This window comes from Meles meles, chromosome 9 (genome assembly GCF_922984935.1).
Source record: "Meles meles chromosome 9, mMelMel3.1 paternal haplotype, whole genome shotgun sequence".
In the NCBI taxonomy this organism is placed as follows: domain Eukaryota; kingdom Metazoa; phylum Chordata; class Mammalia; order Carnivora; family Mustelidae; genus Meles; species Meles meles.
Genome location: NC_060074.1, coordinates 60,390,095 through 60,411,639, shown reverse-complemented (window position 1 = coordinate 60,411,639; position 21,545 = coordinate 60,390,095). Strand labels below are relative to the sequence as shown.

At 35.4% G+C, this 21,545-nt stretch overlaps 1 protein-coding gene across 2 annotated transcripts in view; it reads left to right on the top strand.

Moving 5' to 3' along the window:
* The first annotated feature begins 14,387 nt into the window (after window positions 1-14,387).
* The window catches only part of KCNH7 (potassium voltage-gated channel subfamily H member 7), a 496,127-nt gene continuing 488,969 nt past the window's right edge, over window positions 14,388-21,545 (top strand). For both annotated transcript variants that reach the window (XM_046018072.1, XM_046018071.1), the window contains exons 1-2: window positions 14,388-14,680; window positions 16,350-16,580. In XM_046018072.1, the coding sequence (XP_045874028.1) occupies window positions 14,605-14,680; window positions 16,350-16,580 (307 nt within the window). In that variant the 5' untranslated portion in view covers window positions 14,388-14,604. The remainder of the gene's footprint in view (window positions 14,681-16,349; window positions 16,581-21,545) is intronic.

Here is a 21,545-nt window from a genome sequence, read left to right as displayed (position 1 = left end):
GATCATACATAGTACTATAGTTATGCAGTATGATACCATTGAGTGCAATTAGGTAAAAGTGTATGGAATCACTTTGTTTTGTTTCCTACAACCTTATGTGGATCCACATGTATAATAAAATACATCACAAGAACTCAAAACTTTTTTTAATACACTGTTTGAGCTGTACCCTAAAAGTTGTGCTTTTTATTTAGTGTCAATTATACCCCCCCAAAAAGTTGATTTTAAAATTTCTGGGTCTGACACAGATATTCTAAGAACTTGGAGAACATGCCACTACTATCAGTGATAGAGTTTGAAAAAATTTCTAAATTACTTTATTACAAGATCCTGGTCCTTGCCCTTCCTATAATAGCCAGAAACATTTATGCATTCTCTTGATTTTAGTTTTTATTTTTTAAATCAACTTTTCATGCTTTTCTACTAAGGTTTAATGTGTTCTCTAGAGGTTCCCTAATCCCTCCTACAGATGGGCTTTTGTAGGGTGGCCTCATCTTTCTGCCAGAAGTACTCAAACAGGCTGTTAAACCAGTTAGACACAAACTGAAATCCCTCCTTCAAAATAAAGACAGATTTAATAACCCTACTAAATCAACTCAAAATATATTAACTAAGTGCTTATTTAATACTAATGTTTTACCAGGAATCGCAGAAGTTACTAAATTATATAAAACATGATGCATACCTTCAGGAACAATATTGTAGCTCTGCTGCTTGCTAGCTCTGTGGTGCCGGTTAAGTTTCTTAACTTCTTTGAACCTTAGTTCTCTTGAATATAGAATAGCAAAAATAAGAATATTTACCTTACAAGTCTGAGAATTAAATACATTTCAGAGTGTTATATAACAATACAAAGAAAGTGACCTAATGGGTGGAAAAGAGTATATAAACCATGGGCTTCAGAAAAGCAGAGAAAAACAATGATTAATCAGGGAATTTTAAAGATTGTGGGACATGAGTAACCTGTGGAAAAATTAGGTGGAGGTAGAGGAATATAAAACACTAATAACAAAGGAAGATGTTTGGCACTGGGCTGGATATGATAGAGAATTAACACGTTATGGTGGGGCATGAGGATATATAGATGAAGAGTACAATTATAGTGAGCTTTTCATAATAAATAAAGTTTAGATATTTTATCCAAGAAGTAATAAAAAGCTACTAAAATTTCTAATATGGGCACAATAAAAACTTGGCATTTCTAAGAATGTGAATATGATATTGATCAGTAAGATGGTTTAGAGTTACATAGTCTTAAAAGAAGAAAAATGTAGGAGACTGCTTTGATGATCCAGATATGAAATGATTCATTGCCAGAAGCAAGGGAAACAAATCATAAGAGGCTCTTAATGAGAGAATAAACAGGGTTGTTGGAGGAAGGTAGATGGGAGATGGCTAGATGGGTAATGGGTGTTAAGGAGGGCACTTTTGATGAGTACTGGATGTGGTATGTAAGTGATGAATCACTGAATTCTACTCCTGAAACCAATATTGCACTGTATGTTCACTAGCTAAAATTTAAATTAAAAAAAATAGATATGAAGTGATACAAGTCTGAAGTCTTAAAGTTTGGACCCAAGAAATAGAATGAAAGAAATTAAACTAAATCATTATAGTAAATTAACAATTTAATCTATGGGTGCTTGGGTGTCTCTGTCAGTTAAGCATCCAACTCCTGATTTCTGCTCAGGTCATGATCTCAGGAAATCAACCCTGCATCAGGCTCTGTGCTAGACATAGAGCTTGCTTAAGATTCTCTCTCTCCTTCTCTCTGTGTCCCTCCCCCTTCCTCCCTCTCCAAAATAATAATAATAATAATAATAATAATAATTTAACCTAATACATTATTTTTATTGAAGTATAATTAACATTCCATGTTATGTTTAGTTTAGATTAAACAATTTTATCCATTAATCAGTGCTCATCATGATAAGAGTATTCTTGACCCCCTTTATCTAATTCACCCATTTCTCCCACATGCACCTCTCCTCTGGCAACCACCAGTTTGTTCTCTATATTTTAAAGAGTCTAGGTTTTTTGTTTGCCTCTTTTTATTTCTTTGTTCATTTGTTTTGTTTCTTTTTTCCACATATGAATAAAATCATAGGTTTTTGTCTTTCTTTGACTTATTTGATGTAACACTATACCCTCTAGATTCATTCATGTTGTTACAAATGGCAAGACCTCATTCTTTTTATGGCTGAGTAATATTATATATATATATATATATATATATATATATATATATATATATCTCACACCTTCTTTATCCATTCACCTATCAATGAACATTTGAGTTGTTTCCATAACTTGGCTGTTGTAAAAAATGCTGCAATAAATGTAAGCATCATATATCTTTTCCAAATTAGTGTTTTGTTTTCTTCAGGTGAATACCTAGGAGGGGAATTACTGAATCATATAGTAATTCTATTTTTAATTTTTTGAAGAACCTCCATACTGTTTTCTACAGTGGCTGCACCAAGTTGCATTTCTACCAACAGTGCATAAGGGTTTCGTGTTCACATACTCACTAACACTTGCTATTTCTTGTCTTTTTGGTTTTAGCCATTCTGATGGGTGTGAGGTGATATCTCATTGTGATTTTGATTTGTGTTTCCCCTATGATTAGTAATGCTGAATATCTTTTCAGGTGCCTGTTGGCCATTTGTGTCTTCTTTGGAAAAATTTTGTTTGGAAAAATTTTTAATTGGATTATTTGTTTTGGGGGGGTGTTTTATAAATTCTTTTTATTTTTTAAAGATTTTATTTATTTGACAGACAGAGATCACAAGTAGGCAGATAGGCAGAGAGAGAGAGGGGGAAGCAGGCTCTCTGCTGAGCAGAGAGACAGATATTAACTCCTTGTTAGATACATCACTTGTAAATGTCTTCTTCTATTCAGTAGGTTGCCTTGTTGTTTTGTTGATGATTTCCTTCACTGTGCAAAAGCTTTTTAATTTGGTATAGTCCCAATAGTTTAATTTTGTTTTTGTTTCCCTTGCCTAAGGAGTCATATCTATAAAAATATTTCTATGGCCAATCTCAAAGAAATTACTGCCTGTGTTTTCTTCTAGGATTTTTTATGATTGCAGGTCTCACATTTAGGTCTTTAATCCACTTTGAGTTTATTTTTGTATGTGATGTAAGAAAGTGGTACAGTTTCATTCATTTGTATGTAGCTGTCCAGTTTTCCCAGCACCATTTGTTGAATAGACTGTCTTTTCCCAATGTATATTCTTACCTTCTTTGTCATAGATTAATTGACCATAATTGTGAGTTTATTTCTGGGCTCTGTATTCTATTCCATTGATCAGTGTGTCTCTTTGACCTAATACTTATTAAATGGTGATAATAAGATCTGTGTGTTTTTTTTCCCTTTATTAAAGAGGATATATGTTTATTTAATGGTTCACTAATGGTCTGTAACTGTTACACATCATTATTTCCTTTTATGGGAATTTATTGTTTTCTTTTCATGAGATGAAGGAGTCACTCATTATTAGTAACAATATATCAAATATATACTGAATTATTTACTAAATTAGTTACACAATGATCTTCAAACTAACCATTCAGCAAATAAGTATACATACTACATACTACATTAGGTATGATATATGATTATTTTAGGATTGTGAGGCTTGAATATCTCCTATTTTTATTTTCATTTTTACAACTAGATAAATATAAACACTGCAATACTAACACAAAACACTTCTGTCATCCCCTGAATTTCCCCCTAGGCCCTCTATATGCAATCCTTTTCTTTACTCTCTACCCTCTGACAGCCATTTATCTATTTCTATTTGTAGAGTTTTGCCTGTTTAAGAGTAATTTTCTTTAAATGGAATCACATAGTTAGTATGGTTTTATAGACTGCCTTCTTGGATTTAGTTCAGTGTTTTAGAGATTCATGCATATTGTTGAGTATCGATTGTTCCATTTTATTCTTGTTGTATGAATAAACCACAGTTCTTTCATCCATTCACTAGTTTTTGGAACTTTGGGGGCTGTTAGGAATAAAGCTTCTATGAACATTTATATGTAAGACTCTGTTTGGGCTTCTGTTGGGGCATGTGGTAAAATATATGCTTAATTTTATGTGAAAGTCGTTATAAAAAAACTTTATAACTTTTGTAGGGAACTAATTTCAATAGTGGCTATACCATGCTTTATTGCTACCAACAATGTAAGAGAGTTTCACCTGTTCAACACCTTCATCAAAACTTGGCATTGTCAGAATGCCTGGGTGGCTCAGTTGGTTAAGCATCTTTCTCTGGATCAGGTCATGATCCCAGGGTCCTGGGATCAAGCCTTGCATCAGGCTCCCTGCTCAGTGGGGAGCCTGCTTCTCCCTCTGCCTGCTGCTCCCACTGCTTGTTCTCTCTCTGTCTCTCTCCCTCTGACAAATAAATAAGTTAAAATCTTTAAACAAAACAAAACTTGGCATTGTCAAACACTTCTTTTTAAAATTTCAGCCATTGAGAATGAAGTAGAAGCTAATTTTGGTTTTGATCTTTGTTTTGCTTAATAATTTTTGGACATATTTTGAAGTGCTTATTGACATCATTATATCATCTTTGGCATGGTGTTTACTCAAATATACTACACATTTTTATTGATTTTTGTCTTATTACTGACTTCAAGAAAATGTTATACATTCCAGGTAGAGGTACTTTATTGGATATATGAATTAGTTTTCCCTGATCTTTGGCTTGCTTTTTATTCTCTCAAATGTTTTTAATTTTTTTGAATTCCAGCTTATCATTTTTTCCGTTTATAATGTGGGTTTTTTTCCTGTGTGTTCTTTTTTTTAAAATATTTTATTTATTTGACAGAGAGAAATCACAACTAGGCAGAGAGGCAGGCAGAGAGAGAGGAGGAAGCAGGCTCCCTCTGAGCAGAGAGCCCGATGCGGGGCTCGATCCCAGGACTCTGGGATCATGACCTGAGCCAAAGGCAGAGGCTTTAGCCCACTGAGCCACCCAGGCGCCCCTCCTGTGTGTTCTATTTAAGAAATCTTTGCCTAAGTCAAAATCATTAAGACTTTTTACTGTTTTTGTCTAGAAATTTTATAGATTTAGCTTTCATGTTTAGATATAGAATCTATTTTGATTTAATTTGTGTAAAATGTGACATAAGGGTTGATTTTTTTTCCATATGGATTTTAATTGTTCTAGCACCAATTATTGAAAAGACTACCCTTTCTTCATTAAATTATCTAGGCTCATTTGTTGAAAATCTAATTGTCATAGATATTTGGGTCTATTTCTGAACTGCCCCTTTGGTTTCATTGATTTATGTATCTTTTTACATAACGCCACATTGCGTTTATTAATGTAGCATTGTAGTGAGCATTGAAATCAGGTAATGTAAATCCTCCCACTTAGTTCTTCACTTTTCAAATTGTTTTGACTATTTTAGGTTGGGTGGGATTAATAATACATTTTAGAATTGACTTGTTAATTTCTATAAAACTCTGTTGGAATTTTTATTATGATTGTATTGAATCTATAGACCAATTTAAGGAGAATTGACATTTAAACAACATTAAGCATTTTGATCTATGAACATTGGTATCTTTCCATTTATTTATGCCTCCTTGAAACTTTTCCAAAAACATTTCATAATTTTTGGTGTATAAGATTTATTTATGTTTTTAAATATATCCCTCTATGTAGTCTATAATCTCTAGGCTATTTTAAGTTGTCTTATATTTTAATTTTAATTTCCAAATATTCATTGGTGATATATAAAATATGTGACTTATTTTTACACATCCACATGTATATTACAAGCTTAATAAACCCAATTATTACTTGTAAGGCTGATTGTGAGTTAATTAGGATTTTCTGCCAGAACAATTATTTAGTCTGTGAATAAATATCACTTCACGTCTTCTTTTTCAGTGTGTGTAATTTTAATTTATTTTTTCTACCTTTCTCCAGTGACCACTGTCTTTAGTGGAATGGTGAATAAAAACTGTGAGTGAACATCTTTTCTTATTCCTGAACGTAGGAGGGAAATAATTTAATTTGTTACCATTAAGGATCATATTTGAAAGAGGCTTTTAGAAATGCTTTTTATCATGTCGAGGACATTCTCTGGTATTCCTTAGTTTAGTTTTGTTTTGTTTTTTAATGATAAATTGAAATTTATTATTGTCAGGGTTTTTTTTTCTACATCTATTAACAAGATCACTTTTTTCTTTTTATGTCAATATGGTGAATTACACTGATTTTTAAATATCAAACCAACTTTAAGTTCTTGAGAGAAACTGCACTCAGTTTTCTAAAATTTAAGTGAGGGAGGTTCACACCTGTCTTCTACAAATGTTTGTGCTCTGAAGTCTCTTACAATTTCTTTATATGGTTGCAGTATACCATTTCTCTCATGATCTGGAAAGTATCCTTCTTCTCCTTTATGTAAAAATTGTTTTAGAAGGGTATTATTCTTCCCATAAATGTTTCATAGAATTCACCAATGAAGCCAGTGAAACTGGGATTTTCTTTTTAAGAAAGTTTTAACTACAAATTTAATTTTTTAAAATAATTATTGAACTGTTCAGGTTATTAATTTCTTTTTGAGTGGGTTTTCTTAATTTATATCATTCAAGTTTGTATGTATTTCATATCATTTGACAAATGTGTAGGTGTAAAATTTTTCATAATCTAAAAAATTATTTTTTATAATAGTCTGTAGGATTTGAAGCATCGATTCCTTTTTTATTCCTGAAACTGGTAGTTTGTATTTCCTTTTCTTTCTTTTCTTTTTTTTTTTTTTCCTGATCCATCTGGTTAGAAGTTTATCAATTTTATTGATCCTTTCAATGAACCAATTATTGTTTTCATTGATTTTATCTACAGTTTTCTGCTTTCTGTTTTATTACCTCTGCTCTTTATTATTTTTCTCCTCATGCATAATTTGTAGAGTTTTTTTGTTTGTTTGTTTTGTTTTGGTGTGTTTTTGTTTGTTTCTCATTTTCTAACTGGGGAGCTTAGATAATTTATTTGATATATTTCTTTTAAAAAATATGCAATTAATTCCATGAATTTCCCTTGTAATTCTGCTTTAGTTGCATCTGACAACCATGTATCATTTTGGAGAATTTGTATTATTGTGTCCTCAATTTCAGTTTTTTGTTGTTGTTATTGTTGTTAGTGTTGAATTACTCTTAACGTTACCCATTGTACTTTTAAAAAATTTTAGGTGTTTTGCATACATGCCTAGAGTTTGATTTTGATCTGTTATTATATCTTCCATTTCTTTCGTAATAAAATTCATTTTTTTCTAGATTTTGGACATAGGTAGTTTATTTGTAATAACTGTGTTATGTCCTCATCTGCTAATTCAGTTATCCACATTCTTTCTGGTTGTTTATGTTGATTGATTTTTCTCCTTTATTTATTTATTTTTTACATGCCTGATAGTGTTTGGTTAGGTACTGCACATTATTAATTTTGTGGCTTATATGCCAGATTTTATTGCATTCCTTTAAATATACTGATCTTTGTTCTGAGACATCATTAACTTATCACTCTAATCATTTTGAGACTTGCTTCTGAGCTTGTTAGATCAGTCTCTGCTAAGGTTTCATTTCACCTCTTAAAGCAGTAACTTTCTGGAGAGTCTCATCAGTGTTCCAAGCATTAGTAGGTTTTTGCTTTAAGTGGTGGCATAAACAACTATTTCTAGTCCTTTGTAAACTTTGGTAATTGTTATGTCAAATGCTTTCCTTAGTTTTTTCCTCTAGTCTTGGGTAGTTCCCTCACACACTTGTGCACTTTAGATGAGATTTGAGTTGACATCTATGAAAATAGCTGGGCGGACCTCTCTTTCTGCACAACTTCCTTCTCTCCATGATTCTGCTTTGTAAATTCAAGCTGCTTTGATTTCCCTGAACTTCAAACTTTGTCTCCTCAATTCAGTACATTGAGCTCTGTTTGGTTTCCCACTCAATGTACTCTGGTCTGGAAATTCTATTTAGCTGGTAAGCTGGGGCAACCATAGGGTTCAGCTTGTTTTTGCCCTTCTTTCAGGAAACATTCTCCTGTGTTTCTTATTGTTGAATGTCTAAACACTGTTGTTTTCAATATTTTGTCCAATTATATGGTGTTAAAAGTAAGAAGTTAAATTCTGACCCCATTACTCCATCCATTATGAACAGATCTGGAAGCCCAAATGATAGTTTCGGATTATTTGTTTAGGATAAAGCTGGTTACTGGTGTACACATTTGCTTAAAATTTATACAACTTTTATAGTGCAATAAATTTGTCTAAAGATAGAAGGAAATTTAAAAAAATAACTGAAGAGTATTTCTACCAGAAAAGAAGCAATGCAATTTAGGGTAATTCTAGGAAAAACTGTATTTCTACAATGTGTAAAGACCAGTCACATTAGATTTAATGAATACAACAGATAATCTGGATAATGAAAAAAGGGTGTTTGTCAACTAAGAAACAATTTTAAGGTTTATGAATATAAAATAAATTTCATACACTACCTTAGTCTTTAAGAAAACTATAATTTGTAAAAACTGACTCATTTTTGGTCCCATATAGTAAATTACTTATAAATTGAGAAAGAAATCATCTTCTAAAACAACCTTACAAGTACACTTAATCAAATACTCATCTAGAATATCTATTTTAATTTTTTAAAAAATATTTTATTTATGTATTTGAGAGAGAGTGATACTGAGAGAGAGCATGAGCAGAGAGAGGGCCAGAGGCAGAGGGAGAAGCAGACTCCCCACTGAGCAGAAGTGATGCAGGGCTCCATCCCAGCTGATGTGGGGCTTGATCCCAGGACACTGAGATCATGACCTGAGCCAAAGGCAGTTGCTTAATCAACTGAGCCACCCGGGCACCCCAAATGTCTACATAAGTTTTTACCAAACTTGGATTTCATAAACTATAAGAACTATTAGGTCATTATTTTCATATATCAATTACTGACAAATATATTAACAATCCACATACGAACAGATTATCTTCTGCAAGAATAGTGGCTTGTTTTAAGGAAGTGTTTATTGACACCTTGTTCTTGGGGCTGCTAGGTGGCTCCATCAGTTAAGCATCTCACTGTGAGATTGAACCCATGTGGGGCTCTGCACTGGGTATAGAGCCCGTTTGAGATTATCTCTCCCTTTCCCTCTGTTCTTCCCCCTCCTCTCTCTCTCTAAGAAAACAAAACAAAACAAAACCAACAACAACAAGAAAAAAAAATACCTTATTCCTCACAAGGAAAACCTTAGTTTTACAGTAAGGTTTATTCATAATTAATGAGGTGAGGCAAATATTAACCATTTGCATAAAAATTATAACATGAAGTATGTTATTACAAAAGTATCTCAAGTAAAGTAATAACCATTTGGATTAAAACTAACATATAAATTATGTTACCAGGAAAGGATCTAAATTTTATGAAAGAATGTTCAGTTTTCTAACTATGCATGCTTATGTTAATATATTAGAAATAGTCACCGGAATTAGTCCAGATCACTCAGACTAATGAATACAAGTATGATTTACCTACTCCATACTCTACTTTAATTTTCATGCCCCAGAACACACCACTAGCACTACCTTAATCTAAAGTAGTTAAGTTCTGTATGTTAATATTACTATTATTAATTTACTAATTTAAAAAATATAGTGCTTAGATTATAGGACAGCTGTTATTTAAATGTTCACTACTTGCTGGAGTTTGCACTGAGCACTTTATACCCATTTTCCTACTTACTTAGTACAGAAGAAAATGAAAGGGATTGTTATACTGATTTTATTTTATTTTTTAAAGATTTTATTTATTTGACAGACAGAGATCACAAGTAGGCAGAAAGGCAGGGGGTGGGGGGAGCAGGCTCCCCACTGAGCAGAGAGCCTGGGGCTTGATCCCAGGACCCTGGGATCATGACCTGAACTGAAGTCAGAGGCTTTAACCCACTGAACCCCCGGTGCCCCTGTTATACTGATTTTAGAAAGGAGGTATGAATAAGAGAGCTTAACTATTTTCATTGATTTCTACTATAATGGCAATTTCAAGTCACAACCCAGTTTTTTTCTGCCCTTTACACTACCACATGCTGCACAGAAATATTGTTTTAATGGATGACCTCAAAATTTCTGCCTTTTATGATATTTTAGAACTACGTATCATAATATAAGCCAGAAATTGCCTAACTTGTAACTGTAAAGCCAGAAGTTTCTTAGGTTAAATGTGACCCAGTTACTAGAATACCCAGGACCCTCATAGAAGGCCATATTAAAATAACCTCTATAATGCTGCATTATGCCTATGAGATTGTTAAACTAATTTTGCCAAATTAAGACTTCAGTTAATTTCATTGACTTGTATTCTACATTATTCAAAAAATATGAAACAAATTACACTGTTTATTTGATTTCAGAAATTTTTATTCTTTCTCAATATAAATGCTTCTTAATAGCCCATAATAGGTGCTACTATTTCCTTAAAGATTCAGGCATTAATGTATGATACTTAAATATTGCAAATGCATAGTTCTTAAGCAGGGCTTCATTAAGTCTGTGGACCTATATACAGAATTTTGTGTGTATAAAATTTGTGGAGTTACTTACTATATGGTAAACATTGTTAAAAAGTTTCTAACATACTATAAATTAGTATTTATATTATTTATTTATAACTACTTAATCTTACAATAACAGGGACAATTTAAGTAGCTTTAAGAACATATCATAATCTATTCTGTATCTTTGCCCATAAGTAGATGTGTTGAGGGTTAAACTGTATACTTGATGGGATTTTAATCTTGAATTCACATGCTCTGTTCAATATTTGGACGTCCAAAAAAATCCCCAAATACTAAAAACTTATGAAATCTGGTCTCAACACAATATCTAAAGTGTGCTTTTATAGATGGTGGTGATGAGGGGAGGGGTAATTTTCCAGCCAGCAAGCAGCAATGATTACTATCCTCTGGTTTGATTCTATTATTGGCTGAATATAGATTGATGTACTTGTCTCCACTGTACCAATGTATAATGCATGAACACGATTACTGGGGTAATTTAGAAACAGGATGCCTTTAATCTTCTGTGCAGATCAATCAATTATAATACATAGGTTATAGAATGTCCTATGATCTTACACTGAATCCTTAATAGAACTAATCTTGGAACTAAATGAGGTTGGGGAAAATGTGAAGCCCACAGAGATTGCTAAAATGAACACAGACAATGGAACTTAACTATTATGTGTTTAATTACACAGAACAAACAAACAGAGACCACTCTGAAGGTTGTAGAGAAAGAAATAATGTATTAGGGAGTGAAAAGCCCCCTTTTCTCTTGAAGCAGCCACTTTTCCACCTTTAAGGAGGAATTCAGGAGTTTTGAGATTCAATAAACTGTGAAAGTATCAAATTCATACTAGAAACAGTTTGCACTGTTACCTTTTGCATGTCAATACGTCTTGTCATATGGCAGATAAATCTGTTTCAAACTGCATTTGGAAATGCCTGTTTCCTTTTAAAGCAACATTCACTCACTGAATTTACTTGTGATTTGAAAAAGAAATAATTTTCCATATGACCTTGCCATAACCTACTGTTATTTGATTATGCCTTTATAGTGTACTTGAGACCTTAATGAAAATCTGCAGAATATGAAGTTTGTTCAGTTTTCTCTGGAGTTCTTCCTTTTTTTTTTTTTTTTTTTTTTAAGTAGCTCCAATACAGAGCTTAAACTGACAATCGTGAGATCACCTGAGCTGAGATCAAAAGTTGGACACTCGGGACACCTGGGTGGCTTAGTCATTAAGCATCTGCCTTCAGCTCAGGTCATGATCCCAGGGTCCTGGGATCGAGCAAGGAAACCTGCTTCTCCCTCTCCCACTCCCTCTGCTTGTGTTCCCTCTCTCGCTCTCTCTCTCTCTGTCAAATAAATAAATAAAATCTTTAAAAAAAAGCCTGAGCCACCCAGGCACCCTGTTTCCTCTGGAGTTTTTGATGAGTTTTGGAAAGAATGCATTTGAGCTTGGATTAAGCTAACAAGCTTCGTAGAAAAAGAAGGTCTTTTAGATATGGGGTGCAAATAGCACGGTTTCTGTGGGTATCCAGTAAAAACAAGTAATGTATGCGAATATACCAGGGCCACTTGCCTGAGTTTGCTGTTGTGTTGTCTGCGGCTGGACGTTGGCAGAGAGAGTTTCTAACAGGAGAGTCAGAGTCAGCACCACGGATAGCTCCACACATTTAATACCTGGGAGAGGAACTCCATGGTTTCACAAGCCCAGCTGCAGCTAGGAAACAGAATGATCGAGTGATCTACTTACACTGCAAGCAAGGAAAATAAAGCTATACACTGGAGGAGCGTGCCTTTTTATGTTCCGAGAGAGGGAACTGTGCAGATTCAAGAAAGCCCAAGCTACCATAAGAGCCTACGGAGTTGTCATAGATTGCTTCTTTTTTTAAGTTAAGCTAATTAACCTGAAAATTCAACGTTCCCAGGCAATGTCTAATGTTTCTAATTCATTTTTATTACTCTGACATGAAAGGGTAAGATTTTCTCATGTTGTTGGGAGTTATTTTGTTTTTGTTTTGTTTTGTTTTGTTTTTGTTTGCTTTCTTTTTAGTTTGTTCAGTGGTGATTTTTTTCTTGGCTGGCTTTCTGCAACTTTCTGAAGTTAAAGTCATTATGTTTATTTCCTTGATATTTATTGCAATCCACATGATTCACCTTCATAATCTAAACCTCTCTCTCTCTCTACCCTTTTCAGTTCCATCCTTACTTTTTTTTAAACTTCAGATTTGAGGTTGTAACTGAGAAAATAGGAACCCGACTAATTTAAGGCACAGGCAAAACAAGCTAATGAGTTGCAAGAACCCCCAACACCATCAGGTTTTTATAGAGGACTTAGGACTTTCATCAACAGCTGGAAACAAGAGGTTTCTCCATGTTCTAGTAGCTCCATAGGTTGTAGCAGTAGCAAATTCCATTTAGAGAAAGGGATGTGGAAAGAGACTATTAGGTTAAAGGAGATAACATAAATGAAGGGAGACAAAGCAAGAAAAGCTAGAAAAAACAACTTAGAATACCCCCTCTTCTGGTATGACTTGTCACATTTGATTTCCTAAGCTCCAGGATGACTGTTTGGACAGAAGTGTATGTATACATGGGATTCCCCCCTTGGCAGGCTCTGAGAAACAAGAACGAAGATGACTCCACTCTGCTCTTTGAACTCTTTCCCGTCCTAAACGAGATAATTTGTTAGAAATAGTGGGAGAGAGTAAATAGAATGGTGTTCCTAGTGTGTTTAGGAGGAAAGTGGCACTGGAGGTCACACCCAGGCTGGTAACTCTTAGCCCCACCCACCTTTTGTTCCTTCCCCCTTGCAACCAGCCTCGCCCGTTTCAAGCACTTCCCTTGTTTCGTACCAGTTGCTCGCACAGTCTTTGGTCTTCCCCTCTTTCTGGCAGCCTCCAGCACCTAGAGACCCAATCAACCCCCAACGTTGCAACTCTTCAGGGGTTCAAGCAACGAGACCGGGCATGCCCAGCGGCGGCGCCAGCAGCCTTTAGTCTTTGGGAGACTCACTCGGCTCAGCTCCGGGCAGGGACAGGAGTGCCACTTCAGCTAGGGCTTCGGCGCCCACATCCAAGGAGTCCGAGAATCCGAGCTGCACCCTCGGGCTAACCCTGCACCCTTAGTGGCTCATCCTCAATCTTCAAACTCCCGAACGCCACCAGAGCTTAGAAATAGTCCTCACTGAAGGACTGTTTTTCCACCTGTCTTTTCTTTGCAGCTAAGGGTGTTTTAGCTACTGCGGCGTGAGGAGCTCAGGGATGGAGCCCTGTGGCTGGTGGCTGTGGAGATCACCTTCCCAGAGTAGCTGTTTGTTACTGAGTTTTGGAGATTCTTGGCTGGCTTCCGCTAAAGCACGCTTGAGTAATCCGAGCTGTGGTGGCGCCCAAGCTCTCGGGATAAAGGGTGTATGTGTGTGTGTATGTGTGTGTGAGTGTGCGCGCGCGGGTGAGTGTGTGTGTGTGTGTGTGTGTGTAGGGGAGAGGGCGGGGATAGAAACGTCAACTCCCCCCAGCCCCCCCGCCCCCCCAGCCTCCTTTTCTTTCTCGCCTTCCTGCAAAAGCCGCACGAGTCTTCCATCCCCCCCCCCCCCCCCTCAGCCATCCTCACAGCTCTGGGCAACCGCCAGGTTAAGCCCATTTGCACTGGGAAATTGGCGCTGTTTGGGAGAAGAGAAACAGATCGATTGCCCTTGTGACTCCCCGCCCCCCTTCCATCCCACCCCACCCCCACTGCTCCCTCCCTCCCTCTCCCTCCACCCCCCTCACCCCGCCTCCTTCCCTCTCCCCACCCCCAAACCCTCACCCGCGGCAGTCCGGTGCGAGGCCCCCTCCGGAAGGTGAAGGGGATGGATTGGACTCCGCTGGGGAAAGCGGGTGTCTAGAAGTGGTGCTAATGGGAAGAGATTTCTGGTTTCAAAAGAGGATGCTCTGCCACAAAGAGCGGCTCGCGCGCTGGCCTGGGCTCTAGCCGAGGAGAGATCCCGGGAGAACTCCAGAGCTCGGGGGGAGCGCTCCTCGGAAGACCGGGGTCAACATGCCTGTTCGCAGGGGGCATGTGGCACCACAAAACACATTTTTGGGGACCATCATACGGAAATTTGAAGGGCAAAGTAAGTTCATTTGTTCTCTTCTCTCTTCCTCGCTTTCTGCTTTGACAGTGCACTTGGCATTCGCAGCGTACAGGCTGAGGAGCCGGCAACTCCCGGCTCCTTCAAGTTAACAGGCTGTGAAACCGAGACAGGAGGTTCGAATGGCAGCAGGAGTGTTCTCCCCCAGATATTAATTCTGATTTACATTTTAGATTATGGTCTCCATTATAGGAGGCAATCTGATCCTCCTCTCCCACTGCTCCATTATCTGCTTTGCTACTTAATGTCCTACTCTTCTACTATCTTAAAGGGAACGTACTAGTATAACATGGGTTTATATTTTGAGGCTGTTTAATTGTGCACCTTTTGAAAGTCAGGAGTAGGGCATAGCATACCACTGGAACAAGAGAATGTAAATGGTAGCAGCGATGTAAGCGGCTATGCAAACTCTATTTTACCTTGGTTAAATCGCAAAGCTGTGTTATGACAGGGATGCTTGCTTGCTGTTAGTTTATAGAAGCTAAACTTTGCATTGAATCAATGCAAATATATCCCAAGAAGGATAATCTGGAAAAAGCAATATCTGATCCGTACTGGTTCCCAATGCAAACGGTTCATTAGTCAAAGCAATATTTCTGCCTCTTTATCATTTCCCTAAATTTCCATCAAGAAATTTGAAAATTGAAATGTAGTAAGTAAATCCCCACAACAGAATATAGAGAAATTTAACATTCTGATGTGGACTAACTATAAGGAATGAATTATTGTTATATAAATATATTAATTTTAAATCCTTGTTAATTTATATTTAACATTTCCTTAAAACTACATTAACACACAATTATGTTGTGCATTTTGCAGTTGTTTTGGCGCTGTATTTAGTGACATGAGGATATAGTACCTTGTGTATAAAATAAACTAAAGTATCCTGTTCATATTCTATCTGGAAATAGTAAATATAATTTGTGGTCAAAGTTTAATAAGTCCTTTGTATTAAAATACCTACTACCACACAGGAATTCAATGTTCTCACGAAGTAAAAGTGAAAAGGTGTTGACATAATATTTACCTGTGTATGTGTAAATATTTTTATCTTCTGGAAAATATATATTATGAAAGGTGAATCTTCAAATTATTGAACTATTAATTAACATGAGATAGTTTGATTGCTAACAATTTCATGTTTTGTTTTTTAACACGACGTATGTGTAGTATGCCTTAGAGGGATAGAGAAAAGTCAAATCCAAAAATAATAGCTACTTTGAGGAAGTTGTACTTTTAAGGGCCAAGGTTGAGGTAAGAAATCTGCCAGCTACAGGATGTTTCATTAATTGCTTTTGAAAATATTTATCTTACAATTAAATAGCATTCTGGAAATATCAATGGGACAGCTGCTTGTTTGAGTGTGCCTTAGTACCCTTGGGAGTCACAAGGCTTAAGAAGTAGACTATTTGGGAAATTACATTCTCAAAATTTGAAGAGTAGTTCCTTAATACTTCTTGTTAAAACTACTTAGGACCATTAATTTCATGTTTAGGGTTTTTGTTTTTTTCCTTTTAAAACCCTGGGCAGTTAGCAATTTGGGAAGCACCTGCATTTCAGATCTCCTATTATGCAACAATTTCCTCCAGTGTTTATGAAAATCTTGTGGAAGCTCTCTAAAAGATGCCTTGCTGTCTTCTTATTACAGATAAAAAATTTATCATTGCAAATGCCAGAGTGCAAAATTGTGCCATCATCTACTGCAATGATGGGTTCTGCGAGATGACTGGTTTCTCCAGGCCAGATGTCATGCAAAAGCCGTGCACCTGCGACTTTCTCCATGGGCCTGAGACCAAAAGACATGATATTGCCCAAATTGCCCAGGCATTGCTGGGGTCAGAGGAGAGGAAAGTGGAGGTCACCTACTATCACAAAAATGGTAAAGTTCATGTATTTAGAATTCTTTTTATTTGATTCCATTGAAATGAAATTTTGACAACTGATTACTGAAAGTTCATTTGCAGAGAAGCTCCAAATATTCAGTTGTAGATATTTTTTGCTTATATATTTTAGGATTCAAAAAATATGGATAATATCATTAGTGGACTAATAGGAACAATTTCTTCTTTGAATGAGGGTACTCTGTACTCTTCAAAAGTAGTAACTTACTATCAGTGAGAATGAAGTGCCACAAATCAGTCTTACTTTCTCCCCTTTCTAGGGAATAATATAAACGTCAATAATTTACTGATTGCACTGTAATGTATTTGGTAAGAGAGAAATACAGAGTTTTATTTGCTTGAGCTTGAAAATATTTCACAGAGAAAAATCTTGTTGAAAACTGTATATCTGGAACTAAAATTATTGCAGTCGTAAATGTTTCTTGGCTTTCAGATTTATTTGATAGGCAACACCTCTTGTTTCTTTTGCCCCTTTTTATTCAACATTAAGGGTGATATATAAGAACTTCAAAAATCGGTCTAGTAAAGCTATGTAATAATAAAAGCTGTTCATGTATTCAAGAATTGTCCTAAAATAAGAAATGGACAAAAGGAATTATGATCCTGTGGAGTTATTTGTACTCGTTTTTTAGCTGCAACAAAATTGGTACCTCAAACTTAAGGTCACACTTCAACTTCAAGGGTACTCCTCCTTCTTTCAGGCTTGTTATGGGAACATAATATGTTTGACCTATAACCGTTCTAAAAAAAATACTCATTTAATACACATGCATTCATTAAATATACCATGTATAGTATATGAACTCACATGTATGAATATTCACATATACCCATTTAAAAGAATACACATTCTCAAATGTGCACATTTACTGATATTTGACAATTTAGTGCTTAAATATAAATCAGCTAAAAATGCATGTTGTAGTTAGTTTTATTGATGTTGCATTATCTCTCTCTCTCTCCCTTTTTTTTTTTTTGCCATTAATAGAAATCAGTGAGGCAGAAGGATATGTAGTAAGATGTTTTAGGAAACCCTTAAGTCTTGCAAATGAGAAAATGAGTGATGTGTTATAGCTTATACGAGATACTGATTCATTATTTGATAAAATACACAGCAGAAATTCTAGCACAGAAAAGGTCTAACTCTTCCTCTTATTTCTTACAATTAAATATTTTATGATAGAAAATTGTCATTCTTAATTACTAAATTTTCTATAACATTAACTTGAATGAATATATGTGACAAACTATGATTAGAAAAACAGGTTTGCATAACTTTGAGTTAATCTGGAATGAAAACAATTATATGATTATCATCCAACATAGAGATTGTTTTTAAAGTTCTTCTTATCCCCCCCGCCCCCACCACCACTTTTCAATCAGTGGTGTTGGCTTCCTAGAAATAGCCTAATTGCTCTATTGTCTTGAAAGCATTTCTTGGACTAAGGCTCTCACTACCCAAATGCAACTCATCTTTTTTGTGTGTGTATCTGATGCCAACAATTTGGGCTTTTGGAATAAATTGAATGTCTGACATTTTTTCCCCACCTGAATACTTATCATGATGTTGACATTGTTTGCATTGTGGTTATACAGGGCATGTTGGTCAGCATTTGATCTTTATGTTTTCTAGAACATTTCAGAATTTTTTTCAACTTAAATAATTTAGGTATAAAATGAATTTGGACTGTTAGGGTCACTTAGATACTCACTCTATTTTTCAGACAATATTCTGAAGTGAAAGTTGTTGTTTATTATGCTTCAAGTAGAATGGTGCTATTTTAAAACCTTGTGTAACTTGTGCAGTGGGAGTGTGTAAAGTTATCTCAAAACCCCTAAGAAAGGCAGGTAAATCTGGAATCAAAAACATGAATGTAAAAGTTTATACAGTAAAGATTCTTGTACTTTGACTAATGCAAACCTTTCTACCCGAGGGATGCACTCGGTTATATAAATTAAAACCTTCTTGTTTTAGATGAGGATTTACTTGAAAGTTTGCTTAGGTATATAAATATCAACCTTCGGTGATGATTTTGATTCTGTTGGCTTCATTTTCAGATTTGACTCAGTCTACAAGGACTTGGTAATCTTTAGAGCTAATGACGGGTGCTGCTTATTTCACTTTTAATATGGGATACATGAGATGATGGGCCAAGTTGTTTTTTTTTTTTTTCTTTTTCCAAAGAGAAAGATTCATTTTATGACCTTTTCAGATTACAAAGACACAGTAGGACTTGTTTGCTCTGAATGTAATCAACCTGTGTTTTTGAGCCTAGTTCACATACCTTGAATAGAATCTTCAAAGTACATTGGTTTTATTCACATGGCAACTGCAAATTCAGTCAGAGCTTGTGAAGTTCAAATGCTTTGAAAGTCTTGCCTCTTAGAGACCTGCCAACCACTCTATATTTATAAAAGCAGGAAGGGATAAAATCACCAACATTGTTTATTGGTTTGTTTCTCAAAGTTTCCTTAATTCTTTATTATTGAGGTCCTTTACTTTTGGAAGGTTTCTTGGTTTCTTAAGTATGTACAGTAAATGCTTCCTCTACTTATTCTCTATTTAGCACTTTATAGGAATACAGATAGGAATGTAATAAGCACAATGAGCAAATTAACTAATAGCTGAGATATTGTTTCCACTTTTCCATTCACTCATTCTGGTGTAGCAAAAACTTGCGCATGGTATTATTTCTGAAAGCTTGTCTTTCAGATTGGCAGGAGGCTTTCTAAGCAGTTTAAACCCATGATCTACGTAATGAGTTCACGTAGATGCAGTGCATGGTGAACTGCATGATCATTCTTAGGAAACAACACTTCCTACCATCCTACTTGATGTGATTTTATCAGGTACAATTGAACTTGCTGTTTACCAGAATATCATTTAAAAAAAAAACAAAACAAAAAAACCTAGTTATTTGCAGTAGGAATATTTGACAGCCCTTCCTTTGAGGATTCTATTTTACAGTTTAAGTCATTATTGCATAAATCATTCTTGGCAGCTGTGAAGTATTGCTTGAGGTGATAAAGCTGTAAATCTTTTGACATAAAGCTCTAATTATACAAAACTATAATTACACTGAGGCTTATACAAGGATGGGCATGTATTTTAATAGTATAATACATTCACTTTAAGCACAACTTTTTAGGGGTGCTTTGCTGGCTCAGTCAGTAGAGCATGTGGCCCTTCATCTTGGGGTTGTATGTTCAAGTCCCATATTGGGCATAGAGCTTACTTAGAAAATAAAAATAATTTTTTAGCATTAGATTGGATTGAGGAATAACAAACACTTCAGTTATTAAACTAGATCATAGTTTAGAGGTGATGCTAATACTAAGGAAACAGAGAAGTCAGTCAGCTTTCAGTTTATTGCTTGTCAGGTTTGGAGTGTGTCATGGAATGGAGCTAGCAGTTGAAGTGTTTTTCCACCTCAGGCATATGTAGACACATGATTTTTATCTTAAATTGTCAAGCAACTCTAAACATTTGGAAAATCAAAGTAAGTTTCTCCAAAAGAAATAAAGGTCTTAACTCAGTAGGAAAACAGGACATATAAAATGCTTTATTTTTAGAGGTTGGAGCATTCCTATATTTTTGCCATTATGCTCTCAGGCATCGTACAATGGCAAAATTGCTAACAAATCAGAGATGTCCCTATCTTTGCCTTGCTTTCAAAGAACTAAAGGATGAGAAGAGGCCGAGGGAAGTCCTTTCTTGATCCAGACAGGGACCAGATCCAGACAGGGCAGCAGTCATGTTGGGACAAAACTCCAGAGGCAGTGTTTGAGCCAGCTAAATTCAAAAGAGGTTTCGGTTTGATAACATTAAATCTACCATCTCTGAGAGTTTTTTGGAAAGACCTTTTAGAAAGTGTTGCATTGTTGGAAGTAAAGGTGAAGGTGTATACCGAGTGCCGCCCCCTCTCTTTAAGGTAATTTTTTCGGCATTAGGGGAACATGCTATTGGAGGAAATGCAGAAGAGGACACAAACTCATTTCTGCTTTCAGAAATTTGTATTATGGAGTGACTAATGTTCACTTTTATCTTCAAAACCCCAAGATGTTTTCATGAAATTGTTTTTAAAGGAAAAAGAGTAGACTACGAAATGAAGAAGCTTTTATATAAATGGAGAACAGAATTTGGGGTTAATTACCACTCTTCCTCTATCTCTCTACTGTAAAATAAACTTGTTTTTGTGTATTTCTTGTCTCCTTTTGTCATTTATATGTAATACTAACTTATTAAAGCAATGTGGTTTGCTTAAAACTTTAATAGCTCCAAAATAAATCTTCTAATATTTCTATAAGTTATATGACATGTGAAATATTCCACCTTCATAATTTCTTAATTGTATAGTAGAGACACAGATGGTAGTTTTTAGAGAAGAATGGAATTATATTCTATGTATATGTAATTCAAGCATTAAGAAAAATTTTTAGGGAGTATCTTGCTTAGAATTTATTTTGGTGTTCATTTTAACTTTTTGTTTATACATTCTCTTGTTTCATCCAACAGAGTACTGTAATGGTAAAATACTGTCTTTCATATACCTACACTTTGTAACATCTCATGGACTCTGGATATTATATAGAGCTTAAATGTGATCAGTGTGTTTATTGAGAAACTAAAAATTCTCCAGAAATATTCTTCCTTGCAATTTGAAAACTTTTACCATTGTCCCAAATGAAAACAAAATGTCCCAAAACTGAAGTTGTGCTATGCTCATCAATCCCCTTTTTACCACCTAACAGCACCGTACCTCTTGCAGCTCTGGTTCTAAAAAGAATCCACAATGTCTGCAGGCTTCAGAGATAACTGCTCAGTTATTTTCACATCCAAGGGACTTGAGAACAGGGTCAGTTTAGGGCAATAGGGATAGGCTAGCCTTAGTGGGAGGAACTGGCTTTCTGGCTTCTAATGGCTTTCAGCATTGTTTTTATTT